The sequence below is a fragment of the Hypanus sabinus genome, chromosome 9, assembly GCF_030144855.1.
Source record: "Hypanus sabinus isolate sHypSab1 chromosome 9, sHypSab1.hap1, whole genome shotgun sequence".
NCBI classification, from domain to species: domain Eukaryota; kingdom Metazoa; phylum Chordata; class Chondrichthyes; order Myliobatiformes; family Dasyatidae; genus Hypanus; species Hypanus sabinus.
Window position 1 is genome coordinate 79,000,993 of NC_082714.1, and position 9,940 is coordinate 79,010,932.

The following is a 9,940-nucleotide window of genomic DNA, read 5'->3' on the forward strand; positions in this document are numbered from 1 at the left end:
CTATTGAGTGACTGCCAATGGACAAGCAGAGGGCGGAGTCAGGTTCTGAGCAGCAGCCAATAGGAGGACGTTAATTGACAGTCGTTAGGCGGGACCTATGACTGACAGCCGGTGGGCCGGGGCCGGGTCCGGGTCCGGGTAACGGGCGACGATGGAGTCGGTGCGGCCTCAGCAGTCCGCGCCCGGTGGGGCTTTCCGCGGCCTGATGCCCGGGGCCCCGAGCTCGGCGCCAGTGTTGGGGCCGATCGCCAACCCCAATCCCGGGCCTGGCGGCGGGGCGAGCCCGGCGGACGAGCGGAGTCGGGCGGTGCTGCGGGAGGCGGTCGAAGCGGTGGTGAAGAGTTTCGCCAAACACACACAGGGCTACGGCCGAGGTGAGGGAGGGGCGACTCTCCTCCCCACACCCCTCCAGACCCAGTCTCCGTCTGCCCCCATCCCTCGCCGCTTGTCTCCATCAGCCATCTCCTGTCTCCCCCTCTTCCCCCGTGTCTCTCCCTCTTCCCCCCCCCGTGTCTCTCCCTCTTCCCCCCCCCGTGTCTCTCCCTCTTCCCCCCCCGTGTCTCTCTCTCTTCCCCCCCCGTGACTCTCCCTCTTCCCCCCCCCGTGTCTCTCCCTCTTCCCCCCCCCGTGTCTCTCCCTCTTCCCCCCCCGTGTCTCTCCCTCTTCCCCCCCCCGTGTCTCTCCCTCTTCCCCCCCCGTGTCTCTCCCTCTTCCCCCCCCCGTGTCTCTCCCTCTTCCCCCCCCGTGTCTCTCCCTCTTCCCCCCCCGTGTCTCTCCCTCTTCCCCCCCCGTGTCTCTCCCTCTTCCCCCCCCCGTGTCTCTCCCTCTTCCCCCCCCGTGTCTCTCCCTCTTCCCCCCCGTGTCTCTCCCTCTTCCCCCCCCGTGTCTCTCCCTCTTCCCCCCCCGTGTCTCTCCCTCTTCCCCCCCCCGTGTCTCTCCCTCTTCCCCCCCCGTGTCTCTCCCTCTTCCCCCCCCGTGTCTCTCCCTCTTCCCCCCCCGTGTCTCTCCCTCTTCCCCCCCCCGTGTCTCTCCCTCTTCCCCCCCCCGTGTCTCTCCCTCTTCCCCCCCCCGTGTCTCTCCCTCTTCCCCCCCCCGTGTCTCTCCCTCTTCCCCCCCCCGTGTCTCTCCCTCTTCCCCCCCCCGTGTCTCTCCCTCTTCCCCCCCCCGTGTCTCTCCCTCTTCCCCCCCCCGTGTCTCTCCCTCTTCCCCCCGTGTCTCTCCCTCTTCCCCCCGTGTCTCTCCCTCTTCCCCCCGTGTCTCTCCCTCTTCCCCCCCCGTGTCTCTCCCTCTTCCCCCCCCCGTCTCTCCCTCTTCCCCCCCCCCGTGTCTCTCCCTCTTCCCCCGTGTCTCTCCCTCTTCCCCCGTGTCTCTCCCTCTTCCCCCGTGTCTCTCCCTCTTCCCCCGTGTCTCTCCCTCTTCCCCCTTCCCCCCGTGTCTCTCCCTCTTCCCCCCTTCCCCCCCGTGTCTCTCCCTCTTCCCCCCTTCCCCCCGTGTCTCTCCCTCTTCCCCCCGTCTCCCCCTCCCCCTCTCCCCCGTGTCTCCCCCCATGTCTGTCCCTCTCCCTCTCTCAATCTCCCCCCCCGTGCCTGCCCCTCTCCCTCTCTCAATCTCCCCCCCCCGTGCCTGCCCCTCTCCCTCTCTCAATCTCCCCCCCGTGCCTGTCCCTTTCCCTGTCCAAATCTGCCCCCCCCCCGTGTCTGTCCCTTTCCCTGTCCAAATCTCCCCCCCCCCGTGTCTGTCCCTCTCCCTGTCCAAATCTCCCCCCCCCCCCGTGTCTGTCCCTCTCCCTGTCCAAATCTCCCCCCCCCCGTGTCTGTCCCTTTCCCTGTCCCTCCTCCACTCCACTCCCTGTATCATATCTGTAACCCCCACCCACTATTAACCTCTCTCTGTTGCCCCAACTGCCTGCATCCATGCCCTTTCCCGCCTCTGTCTCTACCCCAAGTCATCATCTGCCCGTTTGTAACCCTGCCGGTCCCTCCACACCTCTTCCCCGCGCCCATCCCTGCCCACGCTCTCCTCCCCCCGGGCCCCAGTCTCTACAGACCTTTCCATCTGGACTGCCCAACCCCGGGCACTGTGTGTTGACCGTCTGTTGCTGCTGGTGAGGGTTAGTGACCTGTGCTTTCCGGCCTCTCCCCAGTGAACGTGGTGGAGGCCCTGCAGGAGTTCTGGCAGATGAAACAGAGCCGAGGCGCTGACCTGCGCAATGGCGCCTTGGTGGTCTACGAGATGGTCCCTTCCAGCAGCCCCCCTTACGTCTGCTTCGTCACCCTGCCAGGGGGCAGTTGCTTCGGCAGTTTCCAGGTACTGCGCTTCAACCACCCCCACCGGGGCAGTGGGTAGAAACCCATGCTGGATCCCCAGCTCTGTTGTGTGTGAGTGTGTGTGTGTGTGTGCACTCTCCCCATGAGTTTCCCCTCGACGTTCCAGTTCCATCTCGACGCTGTGGAGAAAGGCCGGGGTGGCCTGGGTCCCAGGTGGTGTCAAGCCTCCTGAGAGGAGTTGGAAGAGCCCCGTCACACTCCTGACTTGTCTTGTAGAGCAGGGAGAGGTAATGAGGCAGATGGTGAGTGCATGGACGAACTCCATCCTGGGAAGTAGGGAATGTCCTGTCACTCTCTTGACTCATGCCTTGTAGACAAGAGAGCGGTAATGTGGCGGATGCTGAGTGCATGGACTAATTCCACCCAGGGAAGTGGGGAGTGTCCCGTCACACTCTTGACGTTACTTTATAGACGCGAGTACTGTGGTTCTCCTCCACATCCTAATGTGTGGGATCGGTGGGTAAATCAGCTGCTGTAAATTGTCTCCTGGTGGGTGTGTGTGTATATAGTAGAATCTGGGGACGCAGTCGCATAAATACGGGAAGGGGGCACCAGGATGTGTTTAAATGGTCAGCACAGAGTGGATGGGCTGAATGGCCTGTTTCCCTGCTGTATGAATCTATCACTTGGGGATGATAAGGGATGAGATCACTGACAATATCAGAACCACCTCTTACGGTGTTTGGTGGCTGGATCAAATTTTGGCAGAGGACAGGTCAGCATTTATTGCTCATCCCTAGTTGCCCCTTGACAAAGTGGAGTTTAGGTACACTCTGGAGCTGCCACCATCAGTGTGGTGATCCAGCCACCCCTTTACACCCATGGATGAAGCTGGGTCCGGCAGGGCTCTGAGTGAGAGTGGGGAGGAAGAGGTGTCGGGAGCTGTGACTGGGGGCTGGGGTCATCTGGGATCAAGCATCAGGGATGATGCACTGTGCTTCGGGTCAGGAGTCTGTGATTGTGGGGTTTGGAACAGGGGTCACCTGTGTGGGCAGCAGCCATTTCCTACCCCCCTAAGGTGAGCATTGCTTTGTCCCCAGCTCTGCCCCACCAAGGCGGAGGCGAGGCGCAGTGCAGCCAAGATTGCCCTGATGAACTCCGTCTTCAACGAGCACCCTTCCCGCCGGATCAACGAGAGCTTCATCGAGAAGAGTGTGGCCGAGGCCCTGGCTTCCTTCAGTGTGAGTGGGGTGGGGGGGGGGGGTCACTCCAATCTCCCAAAGCCCTCGCTCCCTCCTTCTGCTCGCCACTCCGAAACGAGCATTTTACCCTGCATTGCTTTCTCCTGACTCTTGAACTCAAGGTCAGGGTTCATTACCTTGTATCATTTGTACCATTTCACTTTAGCAGTGTGAAGCCAGTGCACTCCTCTTGTCCACTCAAGGTCAACTCTGTTTACCCCCAAAGCACTGAGCATTCAACACCCACCCCCACCTGCCAATTTCATCAGGCCGTTTGGCCCATCGAGCCTGTTCCTTCCCTCTGGGAATTCCAGGCCTCATCCTGTGTGAGGGGTGGTGCCCTACATTGTCTGGCCTGAGTCCCGAGTGGCATAGCAGATCAGGGGAGGGGTGGTCCCACCTCACCCAACCCAAGTCCCATGGGGCACGGCGGACCTTGGGGGCAGAGGGTGTGTTATCCCACCTCACCCAGCCTGAGTCCCATGTGGGATAGTGGATCACAGGGGTGGGGGTTCCACCTCACCCAACCTGTCCCCAGTGGCACAGCAGATCATGGGTGGGGGGGTGAAGGGTGGTTCCACCTCATCCAATCTGAGTCCTGAGTGGGATGGTGGGTTGGGGTGGGTAGGGCTTCTGTCTTATTTCTGGCTCTGGATCTCCTTTAGGGTGACCAGGATGAAGCAGACATTCCCAACACTGGAATTGGAGCCTTCCGCTTCATGCTGGAATCCAACAGGGGGAAGTCCATGTTGGAGTTCCAGGTCAGTCCAAAGGGCGAGGGGACAAGTTTCTGTGGACAAGAAGGAACTGGAGTTGAGGCAATGGCAGGGTGAACTTGGGAAAAGAGGGGGAGAGGGGATATGGGGGAAGAGAGGGAAACTACTGGAGGGAGGGGGGCTTGATGACAAGGGGGTTTGATTTGGGAGGAGGAACTGGGGAGGACAATGAAGGCAAAAGGAGAAGGGGAACTGGGTCATGGGAAGGAGGGGATGGGAAACCATTGTGGGAGGGGAAGAATGTGAGGGTGGGGTTGGAGAGGCTTACAAAGTCTAAGAAGGTTGGTGGAACTTGGTGTCTCAGGAAGCCCAGGCGACTGGTGACAGTGATGGGGCCTGTATGTAACTGGCTGTATCTCACCTGTCCACACCATGTACCCCCACCCTATCCATCTTCTGTGTACCCTTTGCAGGAGCTGATGACAGTCTTCCAATTACTGCACTGGAACGGGAGCCTGAAGGCGATGAGAGAGCGGCAGTGTTCCCGGCAGGTAGGTGCCCACAGGGCTGGGTGTCACGTCGACAGCAGATGAAGGCTGGCACGGGACTGGTGATTCCCATGTACCTGATAATCCAGGCGCAAACGGTTTCTGCCGACCACCCGTCTGAACTCAGTCTCCCAGCTACAGGAAGAGCATTACCACCATTAGACATAGGAGTGGAATTAGGCCATTTGACCCATCAAGTCCATTCCATCCTGTCTGATTTATTATCCTTCTCAACCCCATTTTCCTGCCTTCTATCTGTAACTTTTGACAACTTTACAAATCAAATACCTATCAACTTCCATTTAAAATATACTCAATGACCTGGTCTCCACAGATTCATCATCCTGTGGCTAAAAAAATTCCTTCTCATCTCTGTTCTAAAGGGACGTCCTTTTATTCTGAGGCTGTGCCTGGACTCCCTCACTATAGGAAACATCCTTTCCACATCCATTCAATATTTAATAGGTTTCGATGAGACCTCCCTTGCTCTTCTAAACTCGTGATTACAGAGGAGCCATCAAACGCTCCTCATTTCCTGGGATCATTGTCATGAACCTCCTCCTCTTCAATGCCAGCATGTCCTTTCTTAAACGACCCAAAAATGCTCCCAATATCCTTAAATGTGGTCTGACCAATGACTTACAAGGCCTCTGAAAAAAGATGCAGGGAAGATTCACCAGAATGTTAATGGAACTGGAGGGACTAGATATGCTGGGACTTTATTCCATGGGAGCATAGGAGGCTGATGGGTGACCATCGTACCATCTGCTGGAGGAACCAGAGATTCTGCAGTTGCTATATCAGCCATTCAGGCAGCATCTATAGAGGGGAATAAGCAGTCAATGCTTTGGACCCAATGTCTACGTTTCCAACCATAGACGCTGCCTAATCCATTGAATTCCTCTACATCATAAGACAGGAGCAGAATTAAGTTATCTGGTCCATCAAATCTGCTCTGCCATTCGATCAGCTGCATTCTCCCACCTTCTTGCCTTAAACCTCTCACTAGTCAAGAATCCATTGTTCCTTACCTTAAATACTTGGCCTCCACAGCCCTCGATGACAACAGATCCACCACCCTCAGAGAGGAGGAACTCCTACAACCAGTTATTCTGAGGGTTATTCTGCCTCCACCACTGACTCAGGCAGTGCATTCCATGCACCAACCACTCTCTGAGTAAAAGACCTTCCTCTGATAACCCCCTTGAACCCTTACCTTAAAGCCATGTCCTCCTGTACTGAGCAGTGGTGCCCTGGGAAAGAGGTGCCGACTATCCACTCTATCTATTGCTCTTAATATCTTGTACACCTCTATCATGTCTCCTCTCATCCTCCTTCTCTCCAAAGAGTAAAGCCCTAGTTCCCTTGATCTTTGATCATAATCCATACTCTCTAAACCAGGTAGCATCCTAGTAAATCTCTGTACCCTTTCCAATGTGTCCACATCCTTCCTATAGTGAGGTAACTAGAACTGGACACAGTGCTCCAAGTGTGGCCTAACCAGAGTTTTATAGTTTCAATGAGATCCCCCTCATCCTTCCAAACTCCATAGAGTACAGGCCCAGAGACCTCAAACACTCCTCATACATTCACCCTTTCATCCCCGCGATCGTTCTTGTCTCCAGACTCAGCTCCAACCCCCAATTCTCACCCTCCTTTCCCTCGCCTTCCCTTCCCGCAGGAAGTGCTGGCTCACTATTCCCACCGGGCACTGGATGACGACATGCGGACCCAGATGGCGATGGACTGGGCGAGCCGTGAGCAGGAGGTGCCGGGGCTGCTGGGCCGCGAGCTGGGCTCGGCCGAGCGGGAGCTGGAGGAGGCACGGCTCGCTGGCAAGGAGCTGCGCTTCTACAAGGAGAAGAAGGATATCCTGGTGCTGGCCATGAGCCAGCTGGTCTCCAAGCCCAACACCAGCTGCTGAGGGATCCCCGGGCCTCCGTCACGCTCACTTTATCCCACTGTGGGGGAAGTGCGGAGGGTGGAACTGTGCAAGACGCCTTCACCACCCCCTGCAAGCGCCCAAGCTCACTGCCCCACACCGTACGTCACTCCTGCTTCCCCACTTACCCCCAGTCTCCTCCTCCCTCCACACTCAGCTGACCTGCCCAATGGGGAGGCCGCCACCCCAAACGGGGACTGTGGCTTCCTGGCGTGCACAGCTGCCTATGTTCACTACATTCAGTATCACTTGGAGTTTTTGAAGCTACTAATGTTCAGGAGGGAGGGAAAGAGAGAGAGAGACACCAGATGTAGGGGAACGGTGCTGCTTATGCTCCCCTCCCCCAGCCTGCAGTTCTCCACTACCCGTATAGTAATGTGCTGACGGGTTCGCCTGATCGCAGTGGTTGGTGAGCATCAGCCTCTCCTCCATTGTGGCGTCTCCATTCTGCAGATGCTGGTAATCTTAAGCAACACGTACAAGATGTTGGAGGGATTCGGCGGACAGGCAGTATCTATGGTGGGGTCTCCTAATGAAGGATCCTCCGCCTGAAACATCAACTTTTTATTTCCCTCCTTAAAGGCGACCTGACTTGGCAAATTGCTCAAAATTCTTTTATCATCATCGCATATATGGAGGTGATGCCGTGAAAATGTTGCACCCTTGCTGTCGTGCAATCCAGAGCATATGGATCCATACGGAGAGCAAATTGCTTCTCACAATGAATCCGAAGGAATAGCAGAGACTTTGGCACCAGTCAGTGTTGAACTGCATTACCGACTCCATATCGGATTTACTCCTGAAGCCTTCCCCAAGAGTGGGTATAGCCATAAGGCAGTGGAGGTTTGAGATCAGAGTTTTCCTTCTAGATGGACTGCCAACTATGGCTGATGAGAGTCATCTGGCCAAATTGACTGCTTTTAAGGTACCATTAACCCACCTCTGCTTCTCCTCTTATCAGTAGAAACGGCTCTGCCAGGTTCGTGTGATTTAGCTACTGGACTTGGTTATCAGAGGTTATTTGCGACGCATGCCATTGGGAGCATTTAATAGGTAGTGGGAGTGTATCCCATTACCAATCCTGGCTGCAACAACTTTAATGAAGGCAAGGTACAGTGAAAACACAGTACAGGCCCTCTGGCCCACGATGTCGTGCCGAGCTTTTAACTCACTCTGAGATCAGTCTAACCTTATCCTTCCACATATGGAAGAAAGAAAAATGTAAGGCTATCCAAGAGAAAAGATTTTGTCTGCATGACAGATCATTCCACACGTGAATAGATCGAGGAACAGAGAGACGGTACAAATGAGTGTTACAGTTGCAGAGAAAGTGCAGTGCCAACAGACAAGGGCCATGATGAGCTAGACCGGGAAAGGCTTCAGTGTACAAGAGCAGGATAGAAGCTGTCCTGGAATCAGGTGGGGTGTGCACTCAAGCTTTTGTATCTTCTGCTCAACAGGAGGGGAAAGACGGAAGTGATTTTGAATCTTACAGTCTGCCTGCACTTTCTTTGTAGCTGTTACAGTTACACTTTGTTCTGCACTCTGTGTGATGATCTGATCTGTGTGAACAGTGTGCAAGAGAATCTTCTCACTGTCTCAGTACATGTGACAATAATAAACCAATTCCTATTATGTTGGCTGCTTCTCTGAGGCATCGGGAAGTGTAGACAGAGTCCGAAGAGGGGAGCCTAACCTGTGTCCACAACACTTGTTTCTTGCAGTCGCGGGCAAAGTAGTTGCTGTACCAGAGTAAAACACTAAACGTTGGAGGAACTCAGCAGGCCAAGTAGCATCTATGGAAAGAAATAAACAGTTGACACTTCGGGTCAAGACCTTTTGTCAGGTCTTGGCCCAATAAGTCAACTGTTTACTTCTCTCTATAGATATTGTTAAGATGGTATATCTGTAAAAAGTGTTTTTTAATCATTTACGGGCTGTGGGCATCGCCAGCTAAGCCAGCATTTATTGTCCATCCTGAGGTGTTGGGCAGGATTCCATCAGTTTGACCTAGTGACAATGAAGGAATGGTGATATGTTTCCAAGTCAGGATGGTGAGTATCTTGGAGAGGGATTTTCAAGCGGTGGTATTCCCAGGTATCTGCTATTCTCGTCCTTCAAGGGTAGTGGTCATGGGTCTGGAAGGTGCTGCCTTAGGAACTTTGGTGTGTTGTTGCAGTGCATCTTGTAGACAATACACACTGCTGCAACTGTTTGTCAATGGTGGACGCTCGTGGAAGAGGCACCAATCAAGTGGGCTGCCTTGTACTGGATGGTGTTGAGTTTCTTGAGTGTTGATGGAGCTGCACTCATCCATGCGAGGGACGAGTATTCCATTACACTCCTGACCTGGAGACAATTTGCAATCATTGCTGTCACCTTATTTATTGCTCTTTAGGGCATGTTTCCCAAGTTCAAATCCTTGCCCAGTTCCATCTTAAGGAATTAATTCTGATTGATTTATCCAGTATGCTATTTCTGGAAATGCATCTTGATTATAAATCAAAGGACAAGTTCTGGTCTCTCTCTGTCTCTGATATAAGGGGTAACTTTTATACTCCGTTTTATATTCATTATAAATCGTCAACAATTGCTGCATTTTGCATAAAGAGCAGTATTATATATTTAATACGTGGGGATGTAAACGATCACAGCCTTGTATTTTTTGCCAAAAGTTCTCCTCACTTGTGTACTCTGTTGTGTATTTTTGCCAGTAAAGTTCTCCTCGCATATATTCTATTGGTCACTTGCATTTGAGTCCTTGCTTTGCCTTCCATTCAATTCAGTAACTCCGGTTCAGACTTTCCCAGATCTTGGAATGCCCTCCCATGGGAATGTGGAGCCAAAGAGAGCAGGGAAAGGGGCCCTTTAGCATACCCAGTCCATTCCAACTCATTTACATCAACCCTCCTGCCCAGATTCCACTCCTCACCCACAGCAATCGGGGAGCAACACACAGCAGCTGATCAACCTGACGCAAAATAAACTACCGGAGGAACTCAGCAGGTCTGTGGAGGTAGAGGGGTGGTCAAGGGCTGGCCTCAGGACTAAGTGGGGGTGACGGGGTAAATTGGTTTATTATTGCCATGTGTATGGAGGAGGTAGAGTGGAAAACCTTTAGATGCACATGTGATTAAACAAACCTGACTTTGCATACTATTCATACAGATCAATTTGTCACAATTCACTGGAAGTACAAGGGGAAACTGCTGGGAGATGATCAGTG

At 54.0% G+C, this 9,940-nt stretch overlaps 1 protein-coding gene across 1 annotated transcript; it reads left to right on the forward strand.

Annotated features, from left to right (window-relative positions):
• Positions 1 to 81: 81 nt before the first annotated feature.
• On the forward strand, positions 82 to 9,453 carry lix1l (limb and CNS expressed 1 like). Its single transcript, XM_059979966.1, has 6 exons — positions 82 to 374; positions 2,144 to 2,307; positions 3,368 to 3,508; positions 4,174 to 4,269; positions 4,698 to 4,775; positions 6,454 to 9,453. The coding sequence occupies exons 1-6, from the start codon at positions 152 to 154 to the stop codon at positions 6,694 to 6,696; spliced, it is 945 nt and encodes a 314-aa protein (XP_059835949.1). The 5' UTR covers positions 82 to 151; the 3' UTR covers positions 6,697 to 9,453.
• Positions 9,454 to 9,940: the final 487 nt, after the last annotated feature.